General features: G+C 43.5%; 1 protein-coding gene across 1 annotated transcript; it reads right to left on the reverse strand.

The window, feature by feature from the left end:
• Positions 1–797: 797 nt before the first annotated feature.
• On the reverse strand, positions 798–18,711 carry Sdr16c5 (short chain dehydrogenase/reductase family 16C member 5). The gene is made up of 7 exons (XM_021659233.2): positions 18,490–18,711; positions 14,983–15,329; positions 11,403–11,534; positions 8,642–8,741; positions 5,585–5,729; positions 4,456–4,581; positions 798–1,111 (listed from the first exon to the last, which is right to left on the reverse strand). The coding sequence occupies exons 2-7, from the start codon at positions 15,313–15,315 to the stop codon at positions 1,018–1,020; spliced, it is 930 nt and encodes a 309-aa protein (XP_021514908.1). The 5' UTR covers positions 15,316–15,329; positions 18,490–18,711; the 3' UTR covers positions 798–1,017.
• Between the last annotated feature and the right edge of the window lie 1,732 nt (positions 18,712–20,443).

The following is a 20,443-nucleotide window of genomic DNA, read 5'->3' on the forward strand; positions in this document are numbered from 1 at the left end:
CCGTTTGTCTGACAGATGGTTGGTATTGTCACCTTGACAGGATCAACTATGAGGGACTGTCCTGTGAGGACTGCGTAGAGTAGGTTAATTGAGGTAGGAAGACCTACCCTTAGTGTCGGTAGCACAACTCCACGGGGGTTGGCCCTGGACTTCATAAATGGCTGACATCTTGCTGAGTCCCAGCATTCACTTCACCTCCCTGACTGCTCCGGGGACTACGACTTCCGCATGCCACGGACTGCGCTTACAATCGGTGGGTCAAGATAAACACTTTCTTCCCTAAGTTACTTTTGTCAGGGGTTTTGTCACAGCAACTCAAGCAACTAAAGCAGAAAGCCCTTCTCACACTAGTGGCTTGGGTTCAAAAGAGCCAAAACTGAGAATAACGTGATAGAAAACGTGCATTTTTTGGTGTCTTCTTGAGAGAGGTCTTGCAGCCAGACACTGCCTGCCTCTCCTAGGCCCTATGAAAACAGTCACCTGCCCTATAGGAGCTACCATACATTGTTCATCATGCGAACTCACTTCTTTTTCCTTTAATTAACTTTTTTTGTGTGTTATTTTAAAAATGTTTTTAATTGAAATGGAATTATACCACTCCTCCACCTTTCCTCCTTCCAGGTCTTCCCATGTCAGCCCTCTTTGATTGCATTTGTTACATATATATATATATATATATATGTATATATATATATATATGTATGTGTATGTGTGCATACATATATATAAATAGAACCTGCTGTATCAATTTTTGTTGTTTGCCTGTAAACACTTTCACTGTTACAATTGTTGAAATGGAAACGACAAAAGAGCTATTTTTATTTTTTAAAGAACAAACAAACAGACAAACAAACAAAAACACTCAACAAAAAAGAAAATAGTAAAATTGCATTTAAATGACACTGGAAGGACACTATGGTCCACAGTGGAATATGGGTAGTATTTGTCTTTGGGTTCTGTTGGAAGGAAATATGTATCTTCTTTGGAAGAAGCCTGATGCAGCAATGGATGACATCATTAAGCTTTCTTCTTTTGGCCAGAGAAGCCATCCATCACATGAAAGATTCCCAGGTAGTCAGCTAAAAGCATTCCTGTCTTGATGGGCAAGAAGCTGGAAAGAACACAAGAGCACATGTTTTTTTCTGGTTATTATCTGTGAGGGTATCTTTGCTAGGTTAAATGAAGATTGCCATTTCTGCAGAGGAAGTCAGCTCTTCATGTAGCTCATCGAATGAAGGCTTGGGCTGGGGACAGGGGTGTCTCCTGCTCTGCTTATGAAATTCAGTTCACTTATTTTGGTCTCCAAAACATCACCAGTTTAGAGTAGTGTGTGTACCCTAAAGTATTGTGAGTGTTGGCACCTGCTTGGAGCACATGAATCTGGCTGGAGACTTGGTTCTGGCACTCAGCCAGCTTATGCAACTTTCCAGCTTGTAGGCCTCCGTGTCCTCAGATACCAATGGAGGGTATCCTTTTTCCTAAGGCCACTGTGAGGACAAGATGCAACAGGTCCTCCTACTGTTGGCCACCCAAACTAAGATGTTTAACTCTTCCATCCCCACCTGTGCCTGAAAAGACTCATAGATGCTCCCCAGTTGACCTTGACACCTAACATGGCAGGGTGATGAGCAGATACAGACAACCTTGTTTTAGGGGTGGGGGGGGTGTCCTTCCCAGCTCCAGGACTCTGGTAAATTCTTAACGTATCACAGAGTTTTCTATCAGTATTTAAATTTCCCCTTGCAGAGTCATTGCATCTCTGAGATTCCCTTTTCTGCCTTAATATTTACGCATGGTACTTATGACCCCCGTGTTAGCTTCTTTCATTAGGCATGTGGTTCTTGAGACAGGATCTCACTATGCCTAGCCCAGGATGGCTGCAAATCCACAGCAGTCCTCTTGTCTAAGCTTTCCTAATGCTAGGATAAAAGATGTGAGACACCCTGCCTGCACAGCCTAGTTTTCCATTTTCTTTTGTTTTCTCACCTTACATCTACTCCCGAGAAGACAATTTCTGTCACGGTAGGGGCTGCCTTGTGTCTTTTTTTTTTTTTAATGTAATGGGAATAGTGCAGGGTACACACATGGCTCTCTACACATGGCTCTCTATGGTTGTTTGAAGGAATGTTTCATGTAATTTCTTTCATGGAGCCTGCTGTGTTTCCTCTGCTTCTTCAGAATGATCTAGTCCTTTGCCAAAACATGGTCTAGAACGCCATTAAAGAAATATAATTTCCACAGTTATTCAGAATTAAAAAAAAAAAAGAAGCTTCATGTTCTTAAAATTGGATTGTCGTAGCACAATCTGCTACTACTCAGGAAATACCCACTGTGCCATGGAAACACATACTGTCCAATAGCCAGACGTTATGCTAATCTGTATGCACCGCCAAACCTGCCTATATATTGTGAACAAGAAAACTGAGGCTGGGAGAACACAGGGCGGGCAAGAATTATGGGATGGATAAAGGGCAGGGTCATAACCCTAGGTTTCAAATTGTTACTCTGTGACCACTTTGTTTCCTCCCACAGCCCCTGTCAGCCACAGGAATCCCTCCTGCGGTAGAGGAGGTATGGAAAGAGAAGAGACCTAAGAAAGATTTCTGTTTCACGGCATAGAGCACATAGAACTAGCTATCGGAAAAAGCAGGTCTATGGCCGTCAGCCATATGACAAACTTGAAGAATGATGCCTGTACTCCAATTGCTGAAGAACCATCATTGACCTAGGGGCTGGGGCTGTGTATAGAACTGGTGAACCAAGGTAGAAGCAACAAGAGGCGTAGAAGACACCTATTCAACTGGACAGAAAATGCCGGCTAGCTGTGGAGTGTGCTCTTGTGAAGGTGCAGTCCCTGGGAAGGGAGATGCAGACACATGAGGCAACACTGAAACTGAACCGAGAGATGGGGTGAGCAGTGCATGCAGCGGTTCAGCAGCCTGCACCTCGGCCAGTGTCCCCAAGCTGCTGCTGCTGCTGCTGCTGTTGCAGAAATGGAACTCAGTGGAGTTCACAGGGGGCAGACAATGATGATCTCTTTAACTTCCTTCCTTCCTTCCTTCCTTCCTTCCTTCCTTCCTTCCTTCCTTCCTTCCTTTCTTCCTTTCTTCCTCTCTTTCTTCCTTTCCCTTCCTTTCATTCTTTCATCCCTTTAATTACTTTATTCTTTCTTTCCATTCATTTCTTTCCTCCTTTCTTATTCCTTTTCTTCACCCCTCCCTCTTTCCTTACCGTCTTTCTTTTATCTTTCCCTTTGTCATTTTTATTTCCTTCTTCCTTCTTTTCTTTATTTCCTTCCTTTTCTTCCTCCCTCCTTTTTTATTTATTCTTTCTTCCCTTCTTACTTTGTTTTTCTTTCTTCTTTCTTTCTTTCTCTTTCTTTCTTATATTACTTCCTTTTCTTCCATTCTTTCTTTCCTCCTTCTTTTATTCATCTTTTCCTCCTTCCTTCCCCCTTTCTCTTCCTTTTTATCCTTCCCTTTTTATATCCTCCTTCCTCCTTTTTCTTCCTTTCTTCTTTTTTATTTCCTTTCTTCACTCCCTCCTTTCCTTCTTTCCCTTCTTTCTTTCTTCTCTTCCTCCTCTCCCTCCTTCCCTCCTTTGTTTCTTTCTCTCTTTTCTTCTTCCCCTTTCTTTCCTTTCTTCTTCCTTCATTTTTCCTCCTTTTCTTTCATATTTCCTTCATTCTTTATCCCTTCCTTTCTTCTTTTCCTTTTTCATTTCTTTCATTCTTTCCTTCCTCTTTCCTTTCTTCTTTCCTCTCTCCCTTCCTCTTCCCTCCTTCCTTCCTCTTTTCTTTCCTTCCTTTTTTCCTTTCCCTTCCTCCTACCCTCTCTCCCTCCCTCCCTTTCTCCCTCTTCCCTTTCTTATTTTCCTTCTTTCTTTTTGGGGCTCAAACCCAGAACCTTGTGCATGCCAGGCACAAGGCACTCTACTCCTAACCTATACTCAGCCCCTTTTAATGGTTTTAAGATGTTCCTTTGGGATTATTTAACTACCTTATTGATAAATTTTAATAGCAATTGCCAATTTTGGCAATACTTCAGATTCCAAAGGTGTCTGGCTTACTGTCTGGCCCTGCACGTGAGGAGGCACAGAATAGATATCTGTGCCAACACAACCACCTCATAATGTGGGTAAGAACATCTTTACTAAAAAAACCAAACAAAATTTAAATCTCTCCAGAGTTCATTGTGTAAACCCATTCATTTTTGACAATAATACAATGTTAATATGTTAGAAAGGGTTTCTGAATTCATGGTGGGGGAAATTGAAACTGTATAAATTTGTGACTGTGTCAATAAAGGGTCACAGAGATGAGAAAAAGAATGTGGAAAAGATTTTCCCTTTAAAAATTCATTAATTTAACTAGTATTTTCTGAGTGGCTCTTCCTGGAAGGACCTGGAATAAACTAGTGATTGTCACACAGGGAAACATGAAAGCGATGTCATTACCTTTTTAAGAACATTGTGAAGTATAAAAACTTTGGCATATACAAGTAAAGTGTCTCTTGCAGAATAGCATCCACTATTTTCCTGACTGCATATTCTGGGTCCAGAATTGGCAACAGAGTAGGCCACCTAAGGAAGAAAAAAAAAACCCTGAAATTATTAAAAATTATTTTTTAGGATTAGGGATAAGCAATTTATGAGACATTGTTATACCCCTTTCTTTCTCATTCTCCATCTATTTCTATATTTACTCACTGTCAAAGTAGTAATAGCACAACTAGAATGTGAAATGAAAACTTATTATAATAATGTATTCTTGTTACAAAAATTCATCTATGGAAAACATTATTGAATGGTCTAAGTGTGGAGTGAGTCACTGGAAACAAACTGGATTATGTTCTTAAGATGCAAAACTGGACGTGGAAACTGAACATGTACCTCCAACTTGACACTTAAGCCTAATCTCCACTTGATGTATCTAGATCAGTAGTTGAATCTTGAAAAGTAATTAGGTCATGAGAGTGGAGCCCTTACGAATGGGATCAATGTCCTTATGAGAAGAGGCACAGCATAGGCAGACTTTTGATCTGTTCTTCCTTGGCAAGGAAAGGGGAGAGAACTGTTTTCCTTGGCAAACGAGATCTAGCTAACAACAAGAAGGTGGCCATAAGCCCCACTCCTCCGTGGCTCTTGAACTTACATCCTGTAGAAGATAAGACCTTTCTGTGGTTAGTCCACACGTGGTATTATTTAAGGAATCCTGTGGTTAATCCAGACATGTGCTGTTCTTTTAAAGAATCTGGGAGCTGTTTTCTTTCAATGACTGTTAGGATTCCTGCAGTCAGGGAAGAGGTCTGAACAGCATTGGGTGGCAGAGAGGGACTATGGCCAGGACAGGAAACAGAGAAGCAGATCTGGGACCACAGAATGGCTACTATTTGGACCGTGTGATGGATGATAAACCACATGTATCAGGATGCACCTCAAACACACATGTGTGAGGGACAATTCTGAAACCATTCATGTATCAGAAAATGTTTTAGAAAAATATCCAAGCAATTCAAAGAAAAAAATAAAACTGAGTGAGCAGACAGTCAATTTGAATGCCTTTACAATCAGAAGGCATACTTACTTGGTAGTGCAACCTTCAAACATTCCAGTTTTTATAAAGAATGGACACACAATTGTAGTTTTGATTCCTTTTTGTTTTAGGGCAAATAGTTCAACAAACATAGATTCAGCGAATCCAACGGCTGCGAATTTACTTGCGCAATAGTCTGGAAGAGAGAGAGAGAGAGCTAAGGTACATAGGTCTGCCTGGTCTCTTTGTGTTCCATATCACTGTGCATCTCAGAGATTGAGTTCTTTAGGATTTGAACATTAATGACAACAGCACAGGCAATCAGGTAATTAGTATTAATTTTTAGCATTTCGATTATGCTGGTTAGTTTTAATTCATGTTGACACAGCTAGAGATATTGGAGAGGAGGGAGCCTCAATTGAAAAAGAATGTCCCCATGAGATGTGGCTAGCCTATAGAGTCTTGTCTTCACTAGTGTGAAGGCCACAGCCCATTATGGGTGCTGCCATGCCTGGTCTGGGGTTCCTGAGTTCTGTAGGAAAGCAGGTTAGCAAGCCATAAGGAGCAAGCCAGTAAGCAGCACCTCTTCACGGCCTCTGCATCAGCTCTTGCCTCCAGGTTCCTGCCTTGTTTGAGTTCTTGCCCTGACTTCTGTCCGTGATAAACAATGACAAGAAAACATAGGACAAAGAAGCTCTTTCCTTTCAAGTAGCTTTGGCCATGGCGTTTCATTACAGTATAGTAATACTAACTAAGTCAACTGTGTTTTAAACTACGCTATGTACAGCATTGTTTTTAAGCTATAATGTCAAGGCACCTTTAACAGAATGATATAAATATAACTTTTATGTGCTCTGAGAAACCAAAAACGTTATGTGACTTGCTTTTTTGTATGGTCTAGAACCAGACACATAATGTCTCTGAGTTGTGTTTGTATTATAAAGTTTTTAAATGGCATTGCATTAAGGTCACTTGTAATACTAATAGCAACAGAGGGTGTGACAATCATTTAGAAAGTCCTTGGTGTGGGGAGGAATATGTAGTGAGTAGCAAGGAACATGGTGACTAATATGCTAATAAGCAAGTGGACTCCACAGTGACAAAGGCTGCTCTTCGCTCTTCTAGGCCACACAGTTTTACTTATAAGTCAATGTTTTGTTGAGCCGGTGTCAACTGCTACATAGGACATAGGATGGTCATTTCTTATTTCAAATAACTTAACCTCATGAGGTATAAATACACACAAAAAATTACATAAAACATCAAAGAGCATAGGGCTCTAAGCAAGAAAGTCCAGCGTGCTCGGTGGTACTCAGAAACAAATGTTCTCCCAATCATAGATCTCAGACTGTCAGTGTCGTGAATACTAATTCAAATCAATGGTTTGAAATCGTCACACTGACATTATCTGTACATATACAGATAACGTCGTGGTTTCTTTTAAAGCTTTGGTATTACTGGGAGTTGGCAGAACCGTTAGGAGGCAGGGCCTAGCAGAAGGAAGTCAGCAGGTCGCTGGGAGTGTGCCATGGAGGGGAGACTAAGACTGGATCCTCCTGCTGCCATCTTTGTTGCTTGACCACCATGAGGCAAGGTGGTTTCCTCTGCCACATGCTCCTTCATGATGTATTCCTTTAACTTTGTCCAAAATCAACAAGGCCAAGGAACCATGAAGGAAAACCCTTAAAACTGTGAGCCAAAATAAACCTGTCCTCCTCAGGTGTTTTGTCATGGTGGTGGTGAGCTAGCTGGATACTGGTCCTGTGAAGTGGGACTCACTCTTCATCACAAGCTGTTGGAAGGATTTTTGTCACAGGCTCCAAAGCAGCTGGGCCACAGCCTGAAACCTCTCCAACTGTGAGCCAACTGTCTCCTTAATTATTTTATCACAGTGGTGGGATCTGATACACACAATCATATTACCCAGATGCTGCAGATGCCGGAAATCAATCGCTGCTGTTTCCATGAGGAACAGATTACAGCCTCTGATTTTAACTCTGTCTTCTACTTTGAGGGAAGAACAGAGGACTGCTTAGACCTCATAGTTCACTTGAAAATATAGGGGTGTGGGGATGGCATTTATGCCCATGTTGCGTATTCGGCTGTAAGTCACATTTGCTTTAAGAGCTGAGTTCTCTGGATGAAAATGACTCGAGAAGGAAGGGTACCCACGTAGATTAATTCTTCCCTTTGCCTTCCTTTCCTAAGAGGCATATACACTCACTCTGTTGGGAGGCAGCACTTTGAAAGACAAAAGCTGGGTGGGGTTGCAAGTGTCAGGATTGGCACTGTCAGGCCTCAGGGATGCAACACTCAAGAGGCTAGAGGGAGAGAAGAGAAGGATCTAGGGGTGCTTCTAGGCTCATCCAGGTCACCTGATAAAGTACGTCTTATTGAGCCGCTGATCTCTGACATCCTGGCAAGCAGATAAAACATCAGGACTCAATCTGCATTCTCAACAGAGCCCCTAGGAAGTGGCTATGGTACAGAAACAAGGCCACACTGTGGGAAAGGCAGAAGGCATTGATTTAGTTTTCACGTGAGCTTGGGGTATGGGAATCTTAAAGCTGGAGATACTATGTGAGAAAGAGGACAAACAGTAGCTATGAATAACCACGCATGCCTTTAAAGGCCTGTGGCTTTTCAGACATATGAGATGGGGAACAGAAAAAAAGTGTGGGTCTGGGACCATATGAAGAGTGCTATTTGGGTAACTGGTAGTTCCAAGAACCTTAATCATGTCACTGAGACACAGGAACCTAGGAAAAGTTTTGTTATTTACTCCAAAGTTTTAGAAGGGCCTGATCAACAGACAACCTCATCTTTTGGGCACAGAGATACATGCTTATAATCCCAACGCTTAGGAACCTCAGGCCTGAGTCCCAGACCAGCCTTGTTTTAAAAGTGTAACCCTATCCCACAAACCAACCCAAACCACCAGAACACTAAAAACTCAAAAACTGTCTCCTCTGTCCATCTGCTGCGCAGATAATGTGACTACAGCTCTGTTGGGCGAATGTCCGTGACCTGCCTGTGCTACGTGAGGCAGACTCCTGGAGAAGGTGAGTGCTGTGTCATGCAAGTTAAAGTTGTCAGGAATTCTCTTACCTGCCAGCCCATTTACTCCAATTAATCCAGCTGAACTTGAAATGCAAACCAAATGGCCATGGTTGTTAGCGATCATGGCAGGCAGGAAGGCTTTATACGTCTAAGAAGAGCAAAGGAGAACTTTTAATATTAGTTCACTGTTCGCTTTTCTCAGATATGTGTATGGTTACATAAGTACCCACAAGTACCTAACGGACATGATTGATTAGATGTATATTTTGTTTCTTTCCTTGGCTTACTTCAGGTTTTCAAACTTTTCCTGACCACAGTTGTCAAGATGTCCTGCTTCCTTTGAGACAGAACTTTGTTTTAAACAAAAAGCTACTTCTTTGAATGATGGTCTTTTTATTTTAATACCAATTCATGGAATAAAGTTTGTTTTTCAGATAGTGGGTGCTTGGGAGGTGTCTCACTCATGCAGAACACCTTCACTTTTCATATTAAGACCCTGGATAAAGGTGGTACAGGAAAAACAACGAACTTCTGAGGAGGATGTCGTGGTTAACAGGGAGAAATTTACCACAGATTCAGTCAAAGAGGTAAAGAAAATGAGTTCTAGGCTGGAGAAACAGCTCAGTGGGTAAGTGTTTGCTGTCTACACACACAGATACACACACACACACACACACACACACGCACACTGACACACACAAACTAAAACAAAACAAAAAACTAACAACAATAAGAAAAGAAAGAAATAAAAGGAGCCTCTTTCAAAGGTCCAGCCTCTTCTCTCACCTGCTTTGCACTGTTTCACAAAAAGAGGTGAACAACCAAAACTAGGAAGAAGACAGTGTAACAAGCATAACAGGGACCCTATGTTCAGGTCCAGTGACCCCTCTGTGTCTCTGCTGTGAAAGCTGGAACTCAGTGGTCAGGCAGTTCTTTGAGCCTCTGGCAATTAAGGCATATGCCCTGTGTTTGGTCACACACAGGGTTTCAAAGATATGAAAGAGTGAAGAGACCATACAGGAGGGGATTGCAGGGGCCAGAGGAAAAAATGTCAGAAATAGCTATTCGAGAAAGAGGAAGGAGACTAGGGCAAAACAGAAGTAGGACAAACATGAAAGTCACAGGAGGAGACTCCAAAAGGGCCTAAACTATCTACACATAACAATAAAAGAAAACTCATTAAACACACACACACAGATGGACATGCAGACAAATGTATTCACACACACACACACACACACACACACACACACACACACACACACACACCTTGCACATTTGGGACGAGAGAAGTAATTCCAATAGGGACACAGTAGTTACTAGCTTCCTGATCTTTCCTTCTTTTCCCTGAAGCTCATGCAGGCAGGGCATCAAGACACCAGTGGCACCACTACATTGTAGCAAAGGTGGAGATAGAAAACAAAAACTCCAAACATGCTTTAAAGCTTCTGAGGGAGAGCTGGAAAAGGTGTGAGAAGAAGGGAGGGTGATCTGAAATCTTCAGCAAGTCTTCTCAAAAGAGAGCCTTGTTTAGGGAAGGCTGAGCTGTGCACAGCAATGAAACCAACTGGGTAGCAAACAGAGGCAGGAAGGAGCCACAGGAAGAGGTATCCAGTGTGGATGTGGAAAAGGCTGGTCAGTCAAAGGTGGAAAAATGTGACTTATGAGTCTGAGTGCAGCACTATGAGAGCCAGGGCTGGGTCCCTTGGTAATGCTGACATGTGGGACAGTAGTGAGAAAAACCTATGCTTTTTCCAGGTAGGTACTGAGTGAGGTCTTCGTTTGCCTAGGGCACATCTGATTAATGCTTGCTCATTAACAGTGCCACTTTCACTTCCAAAAGTGTCCTTGCATAGGCAAATTGTAAATTGCCCTAGTCATTCCAAAACAAATTTACTCACAGCCAGGCATGGTGGCACTCACCTTTAATCCTAGCACTTGGGGAAGCAAAGGCAGGAGGATCTCTGTGAGTTTGTGGCTAATCTGGTCTACAAAGAGAGTCCAGGACAGCCAAGGTTACACAGAGAAACCCTGACTTAACCCATTTTTTTCCTCACTATCTATTCTTGAAAAAAAAATTTTAAGTTCACTGGTCCCTTACAAACATTTCTTCAAACTGCTCCAAGGAGCATCATCACCGCTTGGTTTTTGTTAAGAAAGGGCCAGGCCTAGGACTTCCCATCCGGACTTCATGGATGCTCAAATCCCTGTATAAAATGACGAGGCACTTGCATGTAACCACACACATCTTAATACTTTAAACCACCTCTAGGCTTTAATACCCACGACAGTGCAAAGCTGTGTAAATAATTGTTAGAGTGAATTAGTTAAAGCTGATAACAAAGAAAATCTTCACATGTTTGCCACGGACACAACACTTTAAAAAACTGCTTTGGATCTCTGATTGGTTGGATCTATTGATGGGAAATTGTCAGAAGCTTTGACATGTAAGACATACGGGCCAGACCCTAGTGTTTGGTAGCTCCATGGCAAGGACAGTTCTGTCATTGAAGGATAGCTCTGTCACTGATAGAGCTGTAAGACCGAGTTGGATCAAGAGGAAATGATGGAGTGGATAAACCCAAAATTAAGTTGCTAAACTGGGATGTAGCTCAGTGGTTCAGTACTTACATAGGCCAGGTAAGGACCTGAGCTGATTCCTAAACTTGCCCCCATGATTAAGATGTGTGTGTGTGTGTGTGTGTGTGTGTGTGTGTGTGGTAATAGTGCTAAAGAGCAAGAGAAAAATATTTTGGAAACACGAGAGTAAGTTTGCATTTAGTATGAAAATTAAAAAAAAAAAAATCACCCATAAATGTGCTTTGAAATTGACATCCAGTGACTTTTCCATGAGGTCATCAGGGCATTCGAGGAACTTTCTGCCTGTTACAATGCCGGCATTGTTGATGAGGATAGAGACATCGCCAACTTCTTTCTTTACCTGGATTGGATAAGAAGAGTGCTGCCATCAGACTAGTAATCATTATTGATCCCTTTCTCAATATTTATGTCTTTATATATATTTACATATATTGATATATTCTTGACCCGTACTTCAGGCTAGACTCATTTGTTCTTTGCAGAGTCCTCACTACACTTGATCTCTAAGCCTGACACTCTGCATTTCCTTCTAGTCTCTCCCCAGTATAGACTTTAATGTTGAAAGGCCATTTTCCTTCTCCACTCAAACCCATCTTACTACCTAAGCTTAGTAATCTCTGTTTTTCATTGGTATCATAGCATTTCAGTTAAGCGACAGATACAAGAATAGCTTTATTATTATAACCAAACAGCATACACAGAAATAGGGAGGAGACAGAAACCAATGGAAATAAAGATAACATGTATTTTAAACACAAGGCAGATTGGAATCTGCCTGTCTTGTTTTCCTCAACAGACTGGTTCTCTTTTCTCCACCTCACACTTTTAGGAGTGAGAACTGTGAGTCATGTTTGTTGTTGAAATGGCAAATTGAGAAGGCTGTAGTCACTCTTCCTCTAGAACTAAGGGCCCCGGGTGTAGCAGTGGTCTCTTTGCCTCTAATAAGCTTTCAGTTAGTCAACTTGCCTCATAGTGGACACGAGCCTTTTCAGGATGATGAGAAGGCTGGTACCATCCCTATGTTCTCCTTTGTGTTCTGCATTTCATCAGTGCAATTTAGATCATACAGTAGCAGTCCTGGTCCCCACCATTTAGAAAGAACCACCCATTGTAGTTAACATGTGTTCACAAAAAGAGGCTCACAACAGTTTCTCTTGTATCTCTAGCTGTGAGTGTCTTTGTAGGTGTGCTTGTACGTAAGTGTTTGCATATTTGTATGTGTGTATTTGTGTGTGCACGTTTGTATGAGTGTGTGGGTCTCTGTGCATGTGCACATCATGTAAAGTACATCACAGTGCCACAGAATGGTACTGGTGAGGACATGTCACTGTGGAAAGGCGGAAGCTGCTGCTAGGGAAGGCCTGGGTTCAACATCAGGATGACATGGCTGTGCCACTCTTAGCGTAAAACACTGGAAAAAGTACAAGTATTTGCTTTGGAAAGTGGCTAGCAGTTCATCAAATTCAACTTTAATAGCAGTCAAGAGTAGAAACTAGATGGCCCCATAAAGGGCAAATGTCATAAACTTCAGACAGGGACTTGGGATGGAAACAAGGCCCGCTAGAAGGCCCTGGGCTGTCAAGCATGCTAGTATCTTCTGCTGAATCTCTAGGATGGCTGATGGGAATTTCCCAAAAGCTCAGGTTTTCTATCCTCTACTTATTTGAAGTAGCAGGCAGCAAGAAAGATCTGCTTTTGTTACTGACCAGATAGTCTATGATTTTGGAAATCAGGCATCAGTAACCAATTTTAGAAAAATTGCAAATGCTACAAGTTTAATTTAAGAGACTGGCCTTCCATTTGGGAGAAGTCTCTTCATGCAGAGATATGATAAATCCAAACCAATTTGTATTAAATACACAGCTAGGATCCTTGAATGTTACATCAAGGATAAGTGAAAACTACATAGCCTCAGCTTGTTCATATCTTACTGTTCAAAATAACCTATCACCAAGGTGTACCATGAAGCAACACTGGACTTTTCCCAAAGCTAAGCTATAATTCCTGGATACAAGCGCTCAAATCCACTCCAGCCTAGCAGAGAGAAAATTCTAGGTACCACGTCAAAACTTTTCTCCGTGGTCATTCTCCTGGGGGAGCATGCCTCAAGAACTCTTAGAGTTTCCTGCTATATAAAATAAGAAGTGCAATGGCTGGTTTCTAAGTAAAAGTTGTTTCTCTTAAATTCAGAAGAGCACATTGCCAATACTCCTCAAGACCACCAAGTGACAAAAAATAAACAACAAGCTAGGAATATGGCCTGGAAGACCATGCCAGAAATCAAGCAGCTGACACAGACCTTCATCCCAGATTCAGGAGACAAGGAGGTCATTAGTGATAGAACTCTGTATCACATTGCCATTAAGATGAAGGTCTTCGTGTCTGAGTATAAACTCATGACCGCTGAAGCCTGGCTAGAGAAGGTGTTTGTAGTTAGTGAAAGTCAACATGTTAGTTGACATGCTTTATGGGTAAACAGGTGCGACTGATCGGTTGGCTGCACTTGGGATGTGACCTCAGAGTAGTCCTGGGTGGGTTTATCAGATCTGGATCTCCAGACTGCATCAGACAGCCTGTAATTGGAAATAGTGGTAAGAAAGATGGGAAGTAGAAAGGCTGTTGGAGCAATCTGGCTTGGTTCCTCCCTTTCCCCTAAATCAAACAATACTAAGTCCTGTAGTTGGCTTTGGATAGTAGTGTGTGGTATATGTATCTTAGTGTAGATATAAGGGCACAGAAGTCCTTACTAGGGACAAGGCTGCCCCTTGATGAGCTAACAGCCTCTCTGCCAGTATACTGGAGTTTCAGTTTCCAGAAACCTTAAAAGTCTGTCTATATTACTGCCGAAGCAGCATTTAGAACAGTGGTTCTCAACCTGCTGCACCCCTTTAATACAGTTCCTCACGTTTTGGTGACCACAAACCATAAAATTATTTTTGTTGCTACTTCATAACTACAATTTTGCTACTGTAATGAACTGTAATGTAAATATTTGGTATGCAGGATATCTGCTATTCGACTGTGAAGGGGATGTTCGACCCAAAAAGGGATACCACCCACAGTTTGAGAACGACTGATTTAGAGGATCTGGGTGTAATTCAGTGATAGAGGGTGCAATTGGAAATCACCAAGGCACTGGATTCAAGCTCCTCTACTGCCAAGACCTAACAAATGTCTCAGTGTGAGCATTCTTATTTTCCAACAATTATGTGTAAGTACACACATTCAAATGGATGTCACGGCGGTAGGGCGGCTGTAGCCTGGGTTTAACTCAGCCTAAACAGGGCACACATATACTATTTGATCTTGGGCAAGGCGCTGAGCATCTGTTTCTGACCTCTCAAAGAAGGATGCTTCCACCCCGTGCTCCTTCTTACCTTGCAGTAGTACAGCTGGCATGTGGTGGGGCCATGATCCAGCACACTGAGCCATATAGGCATCAAGAAACTCAAGCCCTGGCCATTCCTCTGTTAATTGCCAGCTCTATTCCTAAAGTAAACTCCATGCCCACACAGATTCACTGTTCTTATTTTCAAAGGTGAAAAATAAGATTTACCTTACAGTGTCATGATACGCTACATACAGAGTACTTAGCAAGACATTTTGCATACGATAAGAATGAAAAATTCCAAATTCCTATTCCCCCAGATTATTTTTAAAGTAGAGGAATAATGGAGACAAGTGGACGGCCCCAAGACAGAGAGGCCGGTGAGTAAAACTGGTGCATGCCAGAGACATCGCATCGGATTCTCACAACCCACAAAAAGCAATGAGAGCCCCAGCTGTACCTGGTCAGCCACACTGTAAACTTCTTCCTTTCGGCTGCAGTCACAGATGTAGGCATGCACTCTGGCAGCTCCTGCTTCCCGAGCTAACTGACAGGTCTCCTCATTTGCCTCCTTATTCACATCCCAGAGAACGAGCACAGATCCCAGGCGGGCAAATTGCAAGGCTAAGAGCCTTCCAAGTCCACTCCCAGAACCTGTTATGAGGACTATTTCACCAGCAACGTTCTTCCGTTGTTTGGGGATCACATAAGAAAGTAGGACCTCCAAAATACTAAGCAGTGACTTTCCTAAGAAAACAAGCAAGTCCTTTGCTGATTCCAGGTTGGAAGACATGTTCTGGCCAACACCTTTAAAGCAAGAGAGAGTTTGCTCAGTTCCCCATACTAAAGGAAAATACTGAGAAGGTGATGAAAATGATCTTACTGGAAGCTATCGCTGAACTCAGGGGCAGGCAGATACCACAGTGACACGTATGATATCTGCTACAACTTTCACACATGGCCTCAGGCTCCGTTCCGATCTGCATGCCAGCCATGGGTCACATGTAACAGCAATGTTTGTCAGTTGGTAAGTGGAACCACCTCATTCAAACTTATGCCAAGGGATGTGGCTGTACTTCTTTCTAGTTAACTTTTATCTTACTAACTTTGAGTCCTGATATGAAGTTCAATGACTCCATCGCATCACGGTGTTTATGATATAACTCTTATGGTGCTATGCTTTGTCTCCTTTTAGCTTTCTGTTTTTTTTTTTTTTTTTTTCTCATTTGCACTACAATTCTTTTGTCTAGTGATGCTAGTTAAGGTTTGAAATCTAGGGATTTTAGTTCAGTGTAAGAATGCTTGCCTGGCAGGTGTGAGGTCCTGGCTTCTAACTGACCACCAATACAATAGCAGGAGGGATTTTGTGATAAAAGAGGAAATTGGAAAATCTTACTCACACAAAGTATTTGAAGAGAACTAATTGGTGGTCCATCAGTGGTCCCTAAGACTCTTCCCTAGGCTGAGAGCCCCATTCAGTTAGCTCTCCTTCACTTACAAGACTTGTTGAGATAGACTTGGATACCTTCTCTGCCTCTGTGAAGCTTGGAGCAGTCTCTAATGTCTTTCTGGACCCCCTTCTCCTCTTTACCAGGCTTGGGTCTCAGGTTCTGCACCTGAGATGAGAAAATCATAGCTCTACCTCACAGAAAACGTTTCATCATTTTTTCTTCCTTTTTGGATTCATAGTACAGATCACCAAAAATGCACCTGACAGGTTTTTGTGAAGTGGTAAAGGTTTTCCCTGAGTGGGATGTTCCACTGAGAGGCTCAGAAGCAGGTACAGGTCTCTAGAGATAAAAGAACAGAAGGTAGCAGGTCTTGGTTGGTTGAGGACCAACTAAATTCTATTAATGATCATGGGTGGTTCAGTTCATCTTTAGAAGGGTTTAACACATGAAAGTTAGTATGGCCTAAACTACTTATTCTGGCTTATTCTACAGATAAGTCTGAGAGAGAAAAAGATGGAGATAAGACTGATAAGATGGAGAGAATGTATACGTGATCTGCTCAAGGCCACTGTGCTAGCATAAGGCTAAGTGGCTTCCATGCTCTGCTTATCAAGCATCAGCTACAGTTGATTCTCTGTGCTCTGGGGCCTGAGCTGTCTCATAACCTAAACTGTTCTAGATGAAAAAACAGATCATAAGCAGGTTTTGAATCATCATGTGCGATAGAGTAGAGAAAAGTTCTGGTTGGTGGGAGACTTGATCCAGATTGGGGCCTGGAAAAAAGCAAGAGGGAAGGATTGCTGGTGAGTGATCTCGCCAGTGATGAGCAGCAGGCATTAGAGACTTGGCAGTAGCTATGTGGGTCTTGAGTTAGGCTTGCTCCATTCATCTGGGCTTTTCAGAGTGCAGCAATGCTTCTTAGGAGGAGCATTAAGGTTCAAAGTTGAGCTTTATTATACTTCTGGACGTAACAACTTAAATCCTCTGCCAGCTTTGCTCTGATTTATATCCAGAGCAATTCTTTGATGGTTGATCAGGCCTCTGAGGCAATCTGTAATTATGTCTTGAAGGAAGACTCCCATTTTAAGAGGCGGTTACAGGGGGTGTACCTGCAGCCCTGTCAGGCGTATGTCAAATGATGCACACAGTAAAGGGACACTCTGGCCACGTTTCCTATGCGGCAGAATCTCACGTCCATTGTCCTTCCCATTAGATAACACACAGCAGGTGACCCAGCCGGGCCGTTCTGTCCCCTTTCTGGCACAGCATTATGTGACCCCTGACAGAAGACAGGGCTCTACTTAGTTGTCTCCGCCCTATGGAGAAATAGCAAGGTGAGGCAAACTCTGGAACAAGTCCCAGACTTCTCCTGTCTTGGCAGGTACTTTGGAGCTTGGTAGCATGTAGTAGCTCCCATGTCAAGTTTAGGATGTCTTCTGTGTAATCAGACACGCAGCGAGGAGAGAGTTTGTGGTGTTTGGGCTAGGGTGCCGCATCTGTCAGTGTCTTAGCTGAGGAAAGTTATTTCATTGCTTGTATCTCAGTCTTCTCTAAGAAGCTAATGTTTATGCAAATGCTACTGTACTGAGGGAGGCAGCGGTGAGGAGTGGCCACACACAGACACTGCTGGTCTCAAACACAATGTGCACAAATTAAGAAGACATTAAGCTAGGCATGGGCCTGCACACAGCCATTCTTAGGGGACACAGCATTGAGGAGAAATGCAGAAGAGCTGGCTGGATTTTAGTCACAGCAGCATCTCTCCATCTCCTCCCCAGCGTCCAGAAGGTGGCATATTCAGAACATGAATGCCTTGCTAGGACTGTGGCCCATAGATAGCACAACACTCCAATGACATCATGGGCATTCATGGGGACAAACGATTCAGCGTTTTCTGGCTATAGCCTTGAAAGGTGATTGTAGCTAGTACGGCGACAAACAAACAAAACAACGAATCTGTGCCTTCATTTTATCATAATGATGCCTTCCTAGGAAGATGCAAATGTATTCCATTTAAGCAGACTGAAAAGTTGGTGTCTTCCCCCTCCTCCCCAGTTCAAAAGCTGAGCTAATGAGGCACACAGAAAGCCCATTACACTTGCTTCCAAGTCTAGGGTTGCAGGGAGCAGATGGATATGGTGGTGACAGATCAGATGACAGCCACAGCTCCTGCTGAACGGGGTGAATTAAAGGTTGCAGAGAGGAGATTGTGCATGTGTGGGCCTGGGCAGAATGCAGGAACGAGGGCCACCAGGTAGGCACTCACTCTGCTCCCTAGTGCCCAGCAGGCTCCCCCCCCCCCAACTCCCCGAGGGACAGACATCTGGGTTTGTGAGAACACCAGTGCCCTTCAGTGGGGGCAGACAATCTGCTGTCTCAGGCTTAGTGCTGGTACCTGACTGCTGCTGAAGTTTCCCTGTATTAAAATAAACTCTCACGACTGGGTCTGGGCTCCATGGCTGGCGTTTGCCACTTCTCAAGGGACAGGCCCAGAATCTGAGATCTCCACAACTTACCTCACAGACTGTCCCCTGTCTGGCCACCACGAAGAAGCAGGCAACTTAGGCCTCAGGCACCCAGGTCCCTGGTTCTCAGCTCAGTGAGGTTCGGTGTTTATCGCTGAGTCGGGTGTAGCCTAAACCCAAGGGCGGGACTGTGATCCCGTGGGAGGCGGGGCCTCGATCAAGCGTCCTTTCCTGCAGAAGGTGGTAACTGGATAGTGGAGACTGGACTCTTGCCCCGGTATTGCCCATCCCTTGGATAATTTCCCATGCCCAGGCAGGATACAGGATTGTTAAAACAGACTTTTGGGTTGAAAAGAACAGAGTCAGCAGCGAGAGATTTCCTAACAACAGGTGTGTTTGCAAGCACAGCCAAGGGTTGCCCAGGGTTTAGGAACCAGGTTGTACCCAAGCAACCTGCAGCTCTGGGCACAGATGTGAAATTGTTCAACGCCGTCTGATTCTGCCACTTGGGACCCAAAGTCTCAGGTGTCTGTAAGGAACGTGGGTGTGAGCTTGGGATCTGCCAGGAGCTGGGTGGGTGGTGGCTGGCGTGCCTGTGGCTCAGGCAGGTGGCCAAGGGAGAGAGAGTTTGTTTTAACAAGATGAAGTTGAGAAATAAAAATAGAGTAAGTGCCATCGGTGTCCTATGACCTGCTTCTTCAACGATGCTGTGTTGCTCTGTACACATTGCTTGTGTGAAAAAACCCCAATGAAACACGGCTGTAATTTAACAGCCAAGGAAACAAGCTAAGTTAGTGAAATTAGTGAGCGATCTGATTAATCTCATCACCAAAATGCTTATGCTAAATAGAGTTTCACCCCATTGAACAGGAAATACTGGGAGCAGGAACTAGCTTGGGTCTGGATGTGCATTTCAAGGGTGGAAGGGACAGAACAAATGGGTAAGGCCCAGAGGTGTGTACTCTTTCATCTGGGACAGGCTCTGGGAAGAAGGAAAAGCCTGGAAAAGCGGAGGCAGAAAAAGTCTTGTTTGTGTTTTCTGTGATTAGAAGTTTGCCTTTAAAGGTTTGAGTGGGGGGCAGATGCATGCGCATTGGCATTAGGTTACTCATCAACTGAGGGCATGTGGAGTGACCATGAATGATTATTTACTGAGGAGTCAGCTTAGATGTCCTCAGGGTCCATCGGAGGGCACCCAGGCAGCCCTTAGAAAGGGAAAAAGTGGCCAGGCTGTAGGCACGTGGAAAGGGAGAATAGGCCAGGTGTACAAGGGAGCAGGACCTAGGGATGATAGTGGATTGAGGCTGGGAGAGGAATCTGGCTGATGGGCCTAGCTCATCCAGCCTGTCTTTGAGCTCAGATGGATGGATGCTGGGAAACACAGCCTTCCATCACCTTCACGGCTTCTCTAGGCAGAATCCTGACATACCACCCTTCTTTCTGGCCAGACACTGGGATACACCTCATGGAAGACATGGAGCACTATTAGAAATTTCATCCTTACAAAATGCGGGTGTGGGCAATGCAGGTACAATGCAGAGGCAGCTGAAGCGGCTGGAAGACTGGCAGGTGATGAAGATTCTGCTTTGGCGTGATGGTGGGGAGGATCGGAGGCTGGGCTGCCACTCTGAGAGCTATCAGTGGGGCTTCTAAACAGAGTCCCTCTGCAAGGGCAAGAAATGGGCAGTTCACGATGGAAAACGTTTCATGACTAATTGACATCTGAGAACAGTCTGAGCTTCTTCGATTTTATAGATGCACACTCAAAGGATAATTTTCCTTCAAACTGACAAGTATTTTGAGAGAGAAGAGTATGTTCATATTGGAATAGAGGGTGTCAGTTATGTAATTCTCAAACACATATACACATACAGATAGACACACAGGCACAGACAGACAGATTGACACACACACACACACACACCACACCACACTACACCCAAAACCAAAAAACCTCCAAACCTTAAAACATGAGGGGCTGGAGAGATGGCTCAAAGGATGGCTG

The sequence above is a fragment of the Meriones unguiculatus genome, chromosome 6, assembly GCF_030254825.1.
Source record: "Meriones unguiculatus strain TT.TT164.6M chromosome 6, Bangor_MerUng_6.1, whole genome shotgun sequence".
Classification (NCBI taxonomy): domain Eukaryota; kingdom Metazoa; phylum Chordata; class Mammalia; order Rodentia; family Muridae; genus Meriones; species Meriones unguiculatus.

Coding starts and splice junctions, on each gene's coding strand:
- Sdr16c5 (XM_021659233.2), bottom strand. CDS start 15,315: ATGTCTTCCAACCTGGAATCAGCAAAGGACTTGCTTGTTTTCTTAGGA. Junction 11,535..14,982: donor TTTACAGTGTGGCTGACCAG/GTACAGCTGGGG, acceptor TATCCAATCCAG/GTAAAGAAAGAAGTTGGCGA. Junction 5,730..8,641: donor TGGAGTAAATGGGCTGGCAG/GTAAGAGAATTC, acceptor TCTCTCTTCCAG/ACTATTGCGCAAGTAAATTC.